General features: G+C 38.9%; 1 protein-coding gene across 3 annotated transcripts in view; it reads right to left on the reverse strand.

Moving 5' to 3' along the window:
• Nucleotides 1–603: 603 nt before the first annotated feature.
• Nucleotides 604–16,926, reverse strand: part of Vta1 (vesicle trafficking 1) — a 58,246-nt gene continuing 41,923 nt past the window's right edge. For 2 of the 3 annotated variants that reach the window (XM_028861520.2, XM_028861526.2), the window contains 3 exons: nucleotides 15,351–15,527; nucleotides 8,162–8,239; nucleotides 604–1,170 (listed from right to left, as the gene is read on the reverse strand). In XM_028861520.2, the coding sequence (XP_028717353.1) occupies nucleotides 1,025–1,170; nucleotides 8,162–8,239; nucleotides 15,351–15,527 (401 nt within the window). In that variant the 3' untranslated portion in view covers nucleotides 604–1,024. The remainder of the gene's footprint in view (nucleotides 1,171–8,161; nucleotides 8,240–15,350; nucleotides 15,528–16,926) is intronic. The other variant, XM_037200478.1, reaches the window with a different exon arrangement.

Genomic DNA, 16,926 nt, shown 5'->3' on the forward strand with positions numbered 1-16,926 from the left:
TAAAGAATTCTAATCCAAATAGCAAAATTGAAATGGACTAGATAAGTTTCAGGTGAATCAAATTCACCTTTTAATTAATAACATGTAATAAAAAAGATATTTCTATGGTGCAAATTCACAACATGGTTGCCTCTGCAATACACTGAAAAAAGTGAAAAGAACCCTTGTATCAATGTTCACAGAACGCACCTGCAGGTGGTGCAATATCAACTTAACCAGGACCCTCAAGTCCTCTGACCTGCTTTACTCCTTCTCTACAATTCCACGAGAGCAGAGAGCATCTTTAAAGCATTGTCCAGTTTGCAAGCATTTGGAGAAAATTCCTTTCTTCATTTCCTAATACATGAATCAAGTGCTACTGAAGGATACTAATCCATTGTACGTGTCATTGGGTAGGAGGAAGTCAGAGGAAGCCAGTGTCACTTTTCAGTAATAAAGTTATTTTTCTACCTCTCCACCTTGTATTTACTTCAATGACCTTGGTTTTTGCCCAATTATAGCTAAACATGAATATAAGCTGCATTTCATCTCTGTTATCATTTACCATTTGTAGATGTTCACAATTGCCTTACAAATTCTAAGGGAGTAAAAAAAGCCAGGATCTCCAATCCAGAATATTCTGGTAATCTTTATTAAAAGTTTAATTTAGAATATTATAGCAACATAATATGGTTTGTCCAAATATTACAGATTTTTCAAAAACTTCCTTTAGTGTATATAAATTAAGAAAGCTTATACCCGACATGATTTTCTACAGGGACATTTTCATTTTTTGAAGCAGGGTTCAATGCTAACATCAGCTCTTACATACTCGGAGATTACTGGACCCACTAAGTGGACAATGACAACTGGCTGAGGCAGCTGAAGAATGCTTCCCTAGGAATCGGAAGCACAAAGGAGTCATTCATTGTCTTACTCAGTGGAACTGCAGTCTTCTGTCAATCCATGCTCCTGGAAGGCTGAGGAAAGTGCGATGGACTGTTAGTTCTAGATGTTGACAGCAAATGCTTGCACACGCAGAGGTTTACTCCCTGCCCGTGGTCAGCAGCCTGAGAGCCTTCTGGAGGTTCTGCACCGCAGTGCCCACATCTTCATACTGCAGGGCACTGCCAGCGTATTTGCAGTACTTCTGAGCTCTAGCAAAATCCTCTGGGGTCAGGCGGACATCCCCTACAAGAAGCACATCCAGACACACCACAGATTACATCACACTGTGCTTACCTAAGTAGGTACCTATTCACACTCACGGTGAAGAACATATTCATGCTTATGTAGAAAGGCCAAGCTTCATTTTGCTACTTATATAAACCAGATAAATGGTAATAAAAATAATTCACATGCATACAATTTTCCATCAATAAATAACAAACCAGAAGTCTGTATTTTAGCAAATTAACTGTGAGGGGGAGAGAGACTGGCTGTGTGAAACAAGAAGAGCAGCTTAGTGTTTAGACTACACTGCTGAGGTTCTCTTCATGGAAGACCACAGACAGACTAAACCCTTTAGCCCTCATTTGAGCTGGAATATAAATACATCCTCCAATAAAAGGAGGGGGTGGGATGGCATACTCTAAGAAGAACATTATCATTTTTTAAGCATTAAAATATTCTACATTTTGCTTCATTCATATAAAAAACCTTTAGGCCATCCCCCCAAATTCTTATCATTAAAACACACAACTAAACATGAAAATAGTCATTACAAAACAATTCTCCAAAATTTAGTTCCAGCAGTTTCCTACTTACAGATGAGTAATATGCAAGAATACAACTAAATAATTTCGGTAAAAATACGTTATTCACTTAATCTAAGATACAATGTCTTTATATATGTGTATTTCTATGGTAAGAAAACACAGTGTTTTGTCTTTGGAAAAGAGATAAACAAATGGGCGTTTATTCACTTACTATTTTACTGTGGAAAATGTTGAGAATGGCAGCCTGACTAGAAGGCAGAAGCACAGGAAAATGAGCAGGCAGCACACTCAAATTGTTTTTAAGACTATACTGATACACAGATTCCTTTTAAGTGGTCTTAAATTTTTGCTTTTTGCCATTGATGGAAATAGCAAAATATGACAGTATCTTGTAAAGAGGTGGCAACTGTAGGTAGGCTGATACTAAATCCTAAGAATCTTCTCATCTTCCAAAGCAAGCACTGATACACTACATGTATTTCAGTGTGATTTTGTACAAGACTCCTAGTGGTGTGCAGCTCAGCGGCTCACTGAGTAAGTTGGCAAAGGCCACCTTCAGTGCCAGTGCCTTTATTTCTGAATTCTCAATACAGTTCACGAACAGTTAAACACTAATTAAGTCCCAGATTTTAAGATAGTGTGTTTACAAATTTACATACAGTAAACATGCAGGGTGCTACATGGAATAAGCCTTCAAATAATCATTGAATTAGTACAAGATTAAAGTGCTGTGGATATCGTTCTGTATAAATAAAACGCTGATTGGCCAGTGGCCAGGCAGGAAGTATAGGCGGGACAAAGAGAGAGGAGAATTCTAGGAAGTGGAAGGCTGAGTCAGGGAGACACTGCCAGCCGCATGACAAGCAACATGTAAAGATGTCGGTAAGCCACGAGCAATGTGGCAAGGTATAGATTTATAGAAATGGGTTAATTTAAGATATAAGAACAGTTAGCAAGAAGCCTGCCACAGCCATACAGTTTGTAAGCAATATAAGCATCTGTGTGTTTATAAGTGGGCTGTCAGACTGCCGGGGCTTGGTGGGACCTGGAGAGAAGCTCTCTAGCACATTAAAGTAATTAGACATTCTCACTTAACAAATTTTTTTAATTTCTTTGAATTTCTCTCTTACTTTACAAGTAACACAAATCAACAAATGAGTAAAACTACAATTGCATACGAAATATTCAAGCATAATTGACTACCATCTTCTAGTAGTTTAGTAAGTTGTTATTTACCACATCAACCAAACTTAAAGACATCAACTTCACTTCTGTTCACAATTTTGTCACATGCACTTCACTATTACGCTTTGCTTAAAAACATCTCCTAGATTCTCAATGGTTTTTCAAAATAACCGAGGCTCTGCCCACTTGGATAGACACCCTTAGAGCAGAACGCTGTGTAGACCCAGTGCACTTACTACTGCCCACTTGGGCTAGGACAGTCTCTTTCTCCTTCCATTGTAGTCAATGTTAATGCAAAGGCAAGTACCTGATAAACACCATACATGTTGGGAAAGAAGCTTCAATGCCCAGAACCTCATCTTTTCTACATTGAAGTTAGTTCTGTTTCTGATGCATCACTTACTCATTAGTAGGAGAAGTACATAAATAAATAGTTTTATTTTCATAAACTAAACTTAATCACTAACAATGAAACTATTTTAAAGTACAAACATCTTAGGTTTTTATGAAGTCATCTCAATATTAATAAAGTATAAATGAAATATCACTACCAAAAATGACATATAAAGCTTATGGACACACATAATTCATATATAAAAGATAGTAATTGAATGATAACAATCAATATGTAGAGTCAAGTCATCTCAATATTAATAAAGTATAAATGAAATATCACTACCAAAAATGACATATAAAGCTTATGGACACACATAATTCATATATAAAAGATAGTAATTGAATGATAACAATCAATATGTAGAGTCATATTCAAAATGTAATTTCTAGACACATAGAGCTGTTAGGCTTATTTTCAACACTTTAAAGAACTTAACTGAACCATGCAAAATAATTACTTTTGTCACACACCAGGCTTTCCTTCATTTAAGAAATATAATTAAGTCACCCATAATGAAATATAAGAACTTACCTTTTATTATGAATTAAACTCTGTCCCCTACTTAGGATTCTATGAAAACATAAAATTTCAATAGCGAAGGTAGAAGAAAGAAGAAAGGAGGCAGTTTAATTCGGTGTACCTAATCTTATACTCAGTGTCATACAAATGGTCTTACTGAACCAAGTAAAAGCGGTTTTCTCTACGGAGCACAGGTGAGAAAGCGCCACATGGTCCAGGTAGTGATGTCTAACCTGGCATCTCTCTCAGGCAGTCTGGGACTCTGTGAAGACGGCTTTGGACCAAGACCATCTTATATGAGGCTTCCACTCTTCAGAGCAGGGCCAGAACGGGCAGAGGACAGCTGCTTAGCTGCCAGTCTCTGCTGCTGTGGTAAGGACAGTGGGTCAAGCATGGCATCAAAGACATTTTCAGAGGGAAAGCGAAATCACTGAATACTACATTGACAAAAGCATCCTTCTGTCCCTAGGATTCATTTATCTAGTGTGACTACAGAGGGCAGGATGCATAACTGGAAATATTTCCAAGATGGGTCTTTCCAACTGATGTAAATTGTTCTAGAAATTAGAGGGCTTTGGCTAATATCACTGGAACCTATTCCATCATTGATTTGAACAGACCCACTCAAGACACAGGCAAACAGAAGCACAATTCTGAATTTTTATAAAAAGTCACTGTTCAAAAATGCCAATTATGGCAAGAGCAATAATGCATACTGGCACTTTTGTTGTTTTAGGTAATAACAACATTCAATATTTTTCAGATATTGTAACATGTTAAGACTCAAACAACAGAGGTAAGTTTTTATTCATATTCTAATAATATACAGGGTAAAAAAATACTTGACTTTGAAACTTTTTTCCTTTCCATTTTCCCCCCCTTGGGAGCAGTCACAAATTCATTACAACAGTATTTTATATACATTAGTATCAATGCATTTACATATTAGCACAACAGGTATGCTTCTGAAACATGGTAGTTATTAAACACTACTAAGGGGATATGTAGAGCAGGGAAAGGGCACAGGAAATACAGATGGTGGTGATGGCATGAGGAGCCAGTATAGAAATCTGTATTGCTTTTCTGAACATAGACAATTTTTAGAGTAGTTCTAAGTTCACAGCAAAATTGAGAGGCAGGCAGACTTTCTCATAATCCCTGCTGCAAACATGCGAAGCTCTTCCATTTGCAGCATCAGTAGTGATTTAAGTGATTAAACCTTCACTGACACACTGTGATCATCCTGAGGCCACTGTGTGGTTCCCTCTTGGTTTTGTGCATTCAGTGAGCTTGAACCAATGTATACAACACCTGTTACTAACAGAATCCTTCGTCACAGCAGGGAGATTCTTGTTCTCTATCCTATCCATGCCTGTTTTCCTCTCCATGACTGACAAATATCGACCTCTTCACTGCCTCCACTCTCCTGCCTCTTCTGTGTCATAGTTGGGATCACACAGTATGGAGTCCTTTTGTGTTTATTGTGTTCTTTTGTTCTCCAGGACCGGAAGCAAGCATTTTATTTAATATGAAAGCCACCAGGGAGAAGGTGCAATGACAAATTTCACCACAGAGGGAGTTCTAATTTCGGCCATCTGCTCATTCACTAAACTTTGCTCTGTCTTTAGTAAGACACGTCCCAGCTCCTGACAATGTGGGCTCACCTAAGTACACTAGCGCGGAGCTTTTAGCCTAATAAAACAAGTGACTAGTGAGCCAGTGGACTGGTTTTTCACTTAGTAATATATTCCACTTAGTAGTAGACATTTAAGTTTCCTTTCTTTTCCTTCAGTTAAAAGGCTGGACAACTCATTTGCATTTAACACAGGATGATGTTGTTTCATCTGTGTATTCTACACTTTATCCCTTTATCAAGGATAGAGATCTTAGTTGCTTCTCAGTTTTGGTAAAAATGAATAAAGATAGCACCAACACTTGGATGCAGTGTTCTGTGTGGACAGGTTCTCTACTTTGGAAAAGCACCAAGGGGTATTCTACTTTTAGGCATGTGGTCTGTTTTGGGAAATTTTTTTTTAAGTTTTTATTTTCAATTTCAATGACTTAACCCCTGCTTTATCCTAACTTAATTTAAATTTTGATTAACAAATGCTAGGTGCATCTACTAATAGGGTTCATATGTTATCTGAACACATGCAAATAGCATGCACAGACCATCACCTGCCACTTAAATGTTCAGCTTTATGTATGAGATAATACAGTGCTTGTCTTCCTATCCTGGCTTCTTTTGGTTCATGTCCTATAGTTCAATTGGTTCCATTTATTCGGCAGAAAACCATAGGATTTTACTCATCTTCATAGTTCAATAGCTTACATTTTGTTCTTACAATTTACATACTGTGCTGGCTAGTTTTATGATAACTTGATACAACAGTGTCATTATGGAAGAAGAAACCTCAACTAAAAAACTGCTCCCACCAGACTGGGCCATTGGCAAGCCTGGGGTACATCTTCTTGACAGATGGGGGAGGGCCCAGCTCACTGTGAGCGGCACTACTTCTGGGCTGCCAAGTGGTCCGGGGTGCTCTCAGAAAGCAAGCTCAGTAAGTCATGAGGAGAAGTCCAGTAAGCAGAATTCCTCCAGGGCTTTAGCTTCAGTTCTTGCCTCTAGGTCCCTTCCCTGACTTCCCTTGGCGATGGGCAATAGATAAGTGTAGTAAGAAAAGAACACTTTCCTCCCCAGTTTGATTTGGTTATGATGTTTTATCACAGCAACAGAAACCTAACCAAGACACAAATACCAGATTTTCTTTACTCGCTACTTTGCCGATGGCCATCCAGGATGATTCTATCTTAGCTACTGTGAATAGCAATATGTGAATACAGTGTACAATTCCCTTTTTAGTTTATGGATTTATTTCCTTTGAAAATATAGCGGGAAACCTGGAAGTAGGATAGCAGGATCCAAAGCTAGATCTGTTCTAGTGTCACCTCTGGACTATTATTCACAACCCACAATGACTGTCTTAACTAATCTCCTATAATAGTGTACAAAAGTTCCTTAATCTCCCTATCATTACTATTTATGTAGTTTTGATTTGCATTTCACAGATAGGTAAGGATATTAATCATTTATATATATATTTGTTGGCCATTTTAACTTCTTGCAAGTGTTTGTTTAGATCACTTAATTTTTTTTTTTTTTTTCTGAGACAGGGTTTGTGTGTGTAGCCCTGGTTGTCTTGGAACTCATTCTGTAGACCAGGCTGGCCTTGAACTCAGAGATTCACCTGCCTCTGCCTCCTGAGTGCTGGGATTACAGGCATTTGCCACCACTGCCCTACAATTTGCTAATTTTGAAATGAGTCTATTTTTGGTTACAGTTCTTAGTTTACTTAACTATTCTACATATTAGTCTTTCGTCAGTTGATGAGTTAGGAAATAATCCCCATCCTATGGGCTGTCTCTTCACGGTTCCCTGATTTACTTTGGGGTTAATACCATTTGTCAACTTCTGCCTTCATTTCCTGTCCTTTAAGAGTCATATACACATCAAGTCACTGGCCCATCAATATCTACTAGTATTTCATCTCTGCTTTTCTCCAGTAATTTCAAAGTGTGAGGTCTTGTCTTCAAAAGATTTTTGCTTGATTTCTGTTCAAGAGTTAGAAGAGGATAACATTAACCTTCTGCATGGAGATATCCAATTTCCCATCACCATTTACTCAAGAGGCTGTCTTTGGCCCCTTTGTCAAGAACAGGTTAACTGGAGATGCACAGGTCTAAGTTCATTCCCTGACATCCATTCTGTTACTCCGGTATATGGTTTATGCCAGTACCATGCTTTGTTTTTCCATGAGCAATAAGAAGACTTGAACTCTGAGTGAGAAATCAAAATATGCCTCAAAACCAACTAGAGGCAAAAAGTAGAGAGAAGTCAGAAAGGTAAAGAAGATTACACCAACCTATCATGAGTCAATCAAATACTGAACCACTGAATCGCAGATGGCTGATTTTCATCATGGTTAGCTCTTTCCTTTTTGGATAATGTAATAATGTAGTGCAGATAAGGCAAATCAAAATGACAATACATAGTGATTTTGAAATGAAGGAAAGTAACCGAGCATAAACTTTCACTGTAGTTGTGGCTAGACATCTGTGTCATTATATCTAGTACAGACCAAAGAGAAAAGAACAGCAAAGAAAAGAAAACAGAGTATCGTTGGATGTTGTTTCTCTGACCACCTTATAGGATGCTGGTTCACTTGACAATCTAGCAGACAGTGAAGAGATTCTTTTGAATATCCTCTATACTTAAATTTCTACGGTACACCCAAGGAACAGTTACAAACACCACTCCGAATAAGGAGACACAATGCAGCCTACAGAAAGCCAGATAACTCACCTTGGGAAGCTGTGTACAGGTCAGGATCGATGGCTGGAACAGTCTGTGGACTAGGTTGCACTGTATTACTCGTTACACCTGTGAATCAAAACCAGCGATAGGGAGAAAGTGCTTCATCCCCTAATAAAGTATTAGGAAAGAAGTCAAGGGTTGGGCATTACTTCACTATTTCAATATTTTCTTCATTCTGAGCCATTAATATGAACTTATTTTACAAACTGGAACAGAAAATATGCAGGAAAATATGAGTGTTGACCTTCATGACTAGTGCTTCAAATTGTTTTTTATTCTTTGAAATTAAGATATAATCACACCATTTCCCCCCTTCTCTTTTCTCCCTCCAACCAGTTTTATGTACCCCTCTTCTCTCTCTCAAATTCAATGCCTCATTTTCTTTAATTGTTGTTATACATTATATATGTATGTATTCATAAACATAGAACAGTGACCTGCTCATCCCATATCATATTACTTATATGTATATGACCAAGTGGTCACATTGCTTCTTAATTAAAGCTTGCCACATATCTTTATTTTTTTATTTTTTTTATTTTTTTGTTTTTTCGAGACAGGGTTTCTCTGTGTAGCTTTGCGCCTTTCCTGGAGCTCACTTGGTAGCCCAGGCTGGCCTCGAACTCACAGAGATCCACCTGGCTCTGCCTCCCGAGTGCTGGGATTAAAGGCGTGCGCCACCAACGCCCGGCTGCCACATATCTTTAAAGGAAGAGACTCCCTTTCCACCTTTTAATCTCTTAGCCTGATAAGTAGCCTTGAGGACAAAGTGAGACATAATTATGATTTATTTTAAGTTGGCAGAAGAGTACAGTTCATAACTGTGTGAAATGGAACATTGCAATTCTCCAGTTAATGTTTTAAAGATGGTATTTCTTATAGGTAAATGAGTGATTGTCTTGACTTCCTATTAACGCTGTCAATAACGCTTGTCAACGCTGTCATAATGAATGAATAACTAGCACTGTACACTAGATGTAGCCTATTACTCATCTAAAAAATTAGCAGAATGCACTGAAATTTTACAAAAGAAGACTACAATGATTCAGTCAGCAGGGAAAGTAAACAAAGACAAGCTGATTAATCCCAGAAGCCAAGTGATCTCTGAAAAAGCAATTCTGTATAGCATGTGTCTTGCAAATAGTAATTAGTTCTGCATAGCATACTGCTCGGTGTGCTTTGTAGTTCATACAGTTTAGCAGGTGTAATTCCAGATAAATACATACAATCCTTGCTTTCTTTTTAATGGTCCTACAACGCTCCTTTTCAATGCATAGATCATGATTTACAAAACAACTCATTACTAACAAAATCATGCTTTTACACTTTTCCTACTACACACAGTACTACAGTGGATGGACCTATCACTGCAAAGCCAGGAGACACATGAAATTTTCAGTGAACAATTCAGTGACATTTTGCTTAATTTTGGTGAGTGCTAACAAAGGATATTAAGCTAATAACATGTGACATATTTTTTTCCCACAAATATTTAAAGGCACATATAGAGTTAACAATAAAAAGAATGTTAGGAAGCTGAACATGGTGGTGCATGCCTTTAATTCCAGGACTTAGGAGGCAGAGGCAGGCAGATCTCTGAGTTCTAGGCCAGCCCGGGCGACACAATGACTGTCAGAAAGCTAGGAGTTTTGAGAGGCTGTTTGTCAAGTCTAGTGCTTTGCAGCAGTCATAGATGAAGTGCAATGGCTGTCCACATCCTTTAAGCAGGTAAGACATCCCTTCCCATGCAACTCATACTCTTCCACAGATTAAATCTTTCAATCAACTCCTTCATGGAAGCCCATACTCTCTGGCTGGCATCCTAGGATAACTTTCAAATAATGATGTGTATGTAACAAGCTGTAGTAAGAACACAGTAGGGTTCGTAGAGACTGCTTAGTTATGCAGGATTATTTCATGTGAATGTTTGAAAAGGCAGTGTGAATCTTACTAAGTTTTTGGTCAGTCATTCAGCTGCACATGCCTGAGGCACAACTGTCTGAACAGGTCTCTTCCTGTCTGCCTTGAAGCAGAGGCAGGTCTGCCCTTTTGCCGCCACCAAATACTGGATTGACGTAAACTCAAAAATACCTGGTAGGTTGGTAATGTTTTCAGGTTACTATTTATTCACTGCATGCTGTAGTCTGCTAATTTTTTTCTGTTTTGGATTTGGATAGGTCCCTCTTGAAATATGCACAATGGTTGCAATTTTTAGATTGCTGGAGTGAGGTGATCCTTTTAAAATCTACTCCCATAGGAAAGCAGTGAGCTTGGGTATTTACTCTTTTCTGCTACTCAATAAAATGCAAGTATTATGTCAGAAAGTAACTTCTAAGTTATGCTTAAGCAGCATATTAGAAAGCATCCATACATGTTCAAGAATATTGTAGCATTTTTAGTTAACTGACTTGTTTTATAGACTAAATGGCACAGAAAGAAACTCTTGAGAAGGGAGACACGAGAGGTGGTTAGGAAGCTAAAGAAGATAGATTCTCAAATTTAAATGGAGCCTTGCAATATACTGCAAAGGGAGGAAGACACTGCTGCTCTAACCTATGAATAAGAGAAGCAAAGGTAAGGAAGTAGGAGACCAGATGGAACAGACCCTCCATGCAACCAGGGGAAATAGCCCTGAGAGAAAAACACAGGGCAGGATGTCAACAAGCAAATGAAACATCACAGAACCCAAGAGCGTAACTTCTCCCTCCACAACTCCTGACAGAGCTCAGGTCTGCAGTAATTTGGTGAGAGGCAAAAAGGCTAGCACTGGCTGCATGTGGTGGAGCACACCTTTATTCCTACTACTCCTGAGACAAGGCTAGCACTGGCTGCATGTGGTGGAGCACGCCTTTAACCCTACTACTCCTGAGACAGAGGCAGGAGGACCTATGTGAGCTAGAGGCCAGCTTATCTACATAGAGAGCTCCAGGCCAGTCAGGGCTACATAGTGAGACCCTGTTTCAGAAAGAAAAAAAAGTTAGCAGCCTTAATACAATTCTATCTATCATACTTAGTAGTTTGACTTTCTGCTAAGGCCTTCTGTAACACAGACTGCAGAAACACAGGTTTTGAGAGATAAAGTGAACATTATTAGTGTCCCCAGGTGATGTTTGCTCAGTGGCTTGGGCACAGAGGAAACACCACTTACTAACCAACCTCTATTCCTGCCCTCCTTGCACCCACTGCTTTCTTGTGGAAGAACTAAGACTTGTAAATGAGTACATACTATTCTTCTCAGCTATCTGAAGGATTTCCCTTCCATAAAAGTGCATCCTGGACCCATTTCATGAGAGAAGGTAAATCACTCTTAAAGTGAGCAAGAGGGGAAACATCTGTTATGTTTATAAACTAAAAACGTTATTGCTTTCTTTTATTTGACAGTTATGAACTGAATTAAATGCCACAGAAAAAACCCTGGAGTTAAGAGGAGATCCAGCATCTAAACTTAATAACTAAATAGAGGCACATCAATGAGAAAGCAGCTTTGGATTTGAATAGCTTTTAGATCATTGTCTACCAAGGATCACAAAGGACAGAAAGGAGGTAGCAACTAACTAAATGAAGCCAGAGTCTTTAGTTCAAATTCTCGTTCTTCACTGAGTATGTTTCTCCAAAGTTTTACTTTCATTTCTTTCTCTGACGAATGAAAGAGGAGGATGGGGAAAGGGTAATTAGGATATATAAAATGCTATTTTTTTTATGTACATTTGTATGTATGTACATGGAAAGAGGGAGCGAGAACACACAACTACCACACGCCTTTGTTAACCAGACTAAAATGTACTGTGAACATTAGAATATTGTAGAATACTATTTTAACGTGTGTTACATTCGTTTATTCTGTGGAACATTTGTTAAAGAATGCAAGGATGTGTTGCATTCTTTTATGTTGCATTTGTTTAACTCCGTGAAGCTGTCTTACTTTGCCTATCTAAAACACCTGATGTCTAATAAAGAGCTGAATGGCCAATAGCTAAGCAGAGAAAGGATAGGAGGGTGTGGTGGTATTGTGTATTCTAATAAATTTATCTGGGGTCAGAGAACAGACAGCCACTAGATACAAAGGCTAGAAAATGGTGGCACTCACACCTTTAATCCTAGCATTCCAGAGATAGAAATCCCTCTGGATCTCTGTGAGTTCAAGGCCACATTGGAAATAGCCAAGCATGGTGACACGCCTTTAATCCCAGAAAGCCAGCCTTTAATCCCAGGGAGTGGTGGTAGAAAACAGGAAGATATATAAGGCGTGAGGACCAGAAACTAGCGGCATTTGGCTGGTTAAGTATTTGGCTGGTTAAGCATGTGGCTGGTTAAGCATTCAGGCTTTTGAGCAGTAATTCAGCTGAGACCCATTCCGGATGAGGACTCAGAGGCCTCCAGTCTGAGGAGACAAGACCAGCTGAGGATCCGGCGAGGTGAGATAGCTGTGGCTTGTCCTGTCTCTCTGATCTACCAGCATGGACCCCAATAACTTGCCTCAGGTTTGATTTTATTAATAAGAACTTTTAAGATTCCTGCTACAGGAGGGGCTGGCAGGCAAAGAGAATAAATAGGAGGAGAAATCAGGGAAGAGGCTGAGGCGCAGAGGAGAGAGAGAACTCCAGGGGTCAGCCACCCAGCTACACAGAAAGCCATGGAGTAAGAAGTGAAGGGAGGTATACAGAAAGATAAAAGCCCAGATTTTATATTTTTGAGAGATAAAGTGAACATTATTAGTGTCCCCAGGTGATGTTTGCTCAGTGGCTTGGGTACAGAGGCAACACCGCTTGCTAAGAAATTTAAGAAAAGCTGGCAAGAAACAAACCAGGTTAAGGCCGGGCATTTATAAGTAAGAAAAAGTCTCTGTGTGTGATTATTTGAGTCCCCCAGAGAGTCAAAGAGTGAAAAATAACCAACAACACTAGAATACTTCCTACATTTCACCTCCTAATATTATTGCCATGAATGTTCCCAACAATAAATGCTGACTATTAGTAGGACCATATGAAGCTATCAAGAATGTAATGTTTTCATTGTACAAAAATGGCAATTATATATAGGTCAATTAAGCAGTCCTCCTACAAAATGTATGGTTTGTTGTTTCACACACAAAGCAAGTCTATATTTTACCCAGGGTGAGTGACTTTACTACAGTGCTGTCCTCAGACCTGCTTCTACAGTAGCACTTTTCAGGTAATCTTTCTGTACATCCTACACTGACATATGACTTTTGTCTTGATTTACAAAATGATTTTGAATACCCATTAACTTGCCATTGAGAGTCCCATCTCCTTAGCATAGAGAAAGAAGGAAGATGAAAAAAGAAAAGGAAAAGAAGCTGATTTGTAGAATGCTTATTTATGTGTTATGGATAAGTATTAGTCAATTGTATGCTCCCCCCCCCCCCGTTAATAATTAAAATAAACACGAGGAATAAGTATGATACTAATTTCATCTTAGAAAGAAGAAAAACACAGGGTGAGAGAAGTAGATGCCAGTAGAGCTACTTCAAGTTTATGGTTTAGTGGGCAAAAACAGACATAGTGATTGATATGCCTTCAAATGCACGGCATGCTTCTTCTGTAAGAACGCTGTGTCTACTCTTTCAGGTACAGTCTGACCAGCATTCACCTATGGCGGACACACTGGGGTAGATGATTTTGAATAAGCACTCTAGGTTAGAATGATGTATTTAAAACAGCGTTTGTTCATGTGTACGTACAAAACAAATTCACACGGGCTGCACGAGCTATGTCATGATACACCCAATCAAGCCTTGAAAGCCGGGTGAACTATGCAAGTAGGGACATAAGAGAGACCAGTGATACAGTGATCAACTTCTTCAATAATAAAGTCAATGTATTAGCAATTAAACAGAAAACATGAGGTTTCAAAATAGGAAGAAAAATATAATTGCTATTTTAATGGGGAAAATAAATTTTAACTATTATGAAACCCATTCAAGATGACCTAAGTGGTACAGATAAAACGAGGCTGACAAAGAAAAGCCCATGAAGTAAGCAGTACAGTGTCCCAGAAATAGTACAATCCGGGCTCTTGGGTTGACTCTCATTCCAGTAACTAAAACTGGAGAGATACTGTACAGATCAACACCACAGGTTATTCTGGTGCTGAGATAAAAGCAAAATTTTATGAACAATTTTTAGGAAAAAAAAAATCAACGAACAAACCCAAATTATACCAGAGCTTAAATATTAGTTGTAAATGGCTCTCTGTTTGGAGATGTTCTGTCAATGATACAAGTGGATGGAAAAGTGCCTGTGCCTACGTGCAATAGTCTTCATCTACCAACACTGACATCACTGGACAGAAGTTTGTTACATCTTTATTTATAAAACACGTATAATGCACTGATGAATTCAAAGACAGTAGATATCTCTTCTTGTCATTTCTAAGTCATATTTTTGTTATGTTCACCTGTGATTCTATTGTCATACATATTCTCAAGCTATAGTGCGGGGGACAGACAGGGAAGACAAAAAGAAAAGAGCCATTTCTATAATGTACAGAAAACATTATTAGTAAATAAGAAGCAAACAGTAATCAATGCATATAAGTACCTGTCACTGCTCCAAAATTTAGACTGCAATAAATACTAAAACAAAAGTAAACAGAATTTAAGGATCAAACTCTAATATCATTATGTGGACCAAATATGAGTGCTGTTATTTCTAAAAAACATTTTGTGTGTGTATGCCTGAGTGTGGTGTATGTGCATGCATGAATGTGTGTCGCATGTGGGCATATACATTTCTGAGTGTGTGGTGCACGTGTATTGTGTGTGGAACATATGTACATGTGAGGGTGTGGTGCAAGTGCACGGTGCCTATGTATGTGTGGTCCAGGAGTGTGGTGTATGTGTATGTGTATGCGAATGAGTGTGCTGAGGCCAGGGGACACTGGGTATCCTCTGCTCTACTCCTCTCTGCCTTCCTTTAAGGTAGGGTCTCTTAAAAACACCTGGAGCTAAGCTAGTAGCAAGCCCTAGATATCCTCTTGTCTCCACTCTTTAATATTGGGCTATAGCTGTGTATGTGGCCATGGCCAATGTTTTCTGGGGTGCTGAGATCTGAACGAAGGTCCTCAGGTTTGTGCAGCTTGCTCTTACCCACTGAGCTATCTCCAGTTTCAGAACTCTAGGTTTTATGAAAATGAGGACACAGTACTGAGTTCATACCTGTGCTGTGTGGCACTTCTGCGGGCGTATTAGCTGGAGCATGTGCACCTGGAGGAATCTGTATCCCACTGTAGCTGCCTGGTGCCAAGTTGCTTGGGTCATATGTTGAAGATGATGATGGCTGAGGTGGCTGAGTTGGCAGAGAGGTGGCACCAACATCTTCATTTTCTTCAACATCTGTATATAATACATATACAATCTTGAAGCAGGCATTTGGAAATACAATTGCTAAGTATTTTTATTTTCCTCCACTCATGACAAACAAAACCTACAAACAAAATTCCACCTAATGCATCTAATAAGCAAGCTACTTCTTGAAATCATTGCTATACATTTTTAAAAAATTTTCTTAAACAGTTTTTGATGACAGTACCCACCAGGTCTACACTTTCTTCTTCTTCTTCTTTTTTTTTTTTTTTTTTTCTGAGACAGGGTTTCACTGTATAGTTTTGGTGCCTGTCCTGAATCTCGCTCTGTAGACCAGGCTGGCATCAAACTCAAAGGTATCTATCTGCCTGGCAATGTCTCCTGAGTGCTGGGATTAAAGGCGTGAGCCACCACTGCCTGGCTACACATTCTTTACACATGACATTTCTTTCTTTAAAACAAACTTCAAATGAAAAATAAGGACAATTTTGGGAAAATAGGTCACATCTGTGTTGTCCAAAATGGACCATTTTTTGACAGTTGTCTTTTATTTAATGTTTGCTATGTGCAGACTATTAAATGATTATCTATTACTATTCCTCAAAGATTAATAAAAATTAAAAAACGAAATTTCATATTCAGATATCTATATCATAATAGGTGTTTGGAGAAATGTGAACTTTCGGGTTAGAAAAGCAGTAGAATGACTTAAGTAGAGCTTAATGGGCCATCCTAGTAGCAACACGGAAGACAGTGGTGCTGAGGGGATTTGAACTGTTGGGGCCTGACTCAAGAGGTTCCAGATATGGCCTAGAGACCATTCTTGTGATATTTTGGCTAAGAATGTGGTTGGTCTTTTGCCCTTGTCCAAAAAGTCTGTCTGAAGCTAAACTGAAGAGTTTCAGTTTAATAGCATTGCAGAGGAAATTTCAAAACAGCCTAGTATTGATTCTGTCCTGTGGCTATTAGTGTTCACTCTTATGAAGAACTATGATGAAAAGAAGCAAATTGAGCAAGGGAAAATACAAAATGCACAGTTCAAGGAGCAAAGGGGCACTAGGACGTAGAACAGAGCTAAATCCCGCGCTCAAGGAGATAAACAGATTAAAGAAAAGCCTGATATTTGATGGAATAGAAGGAGTGGTGACCTCAGGGCAAGTGCCCATCCAGTTAGGGATTGGCACTATTAGGAGACCACTGGCCTTGTTGGAGGAAGTGTAACACTATAGAGACGGGCTTTGAGGTCTCAGATGCTCAAGCCTGGCCAGTGTGTCACAGTCTTTTCCTGTTGCCTGCAGATCCAGATGTAGATCTCTCAGCTCCTTCTCCAGTACCATGTCTACTTGCACACAGCCATGCTTCCTGCCATGATGGTAATAGACTAAACCTCTGAAACTGTAAGCCAGCTCTAATGAAATGTTTTCCTTTA

Source organism: Peromyscus leucopus, chromosome 8a (genome assembly GCF_004664715.2).
Source record: "Peromyscus leucopus breed LL Stock chromosome 8a, UCI_PerLeu_2.1, whole genome shotgun sequence".
Classification (NCBI taxonomy): Eukaryota; Metazoa; Chordata; class Mammalia; order Rodentia; family Cricetidae; genus Peromyscus; species Peromyscus leucopus.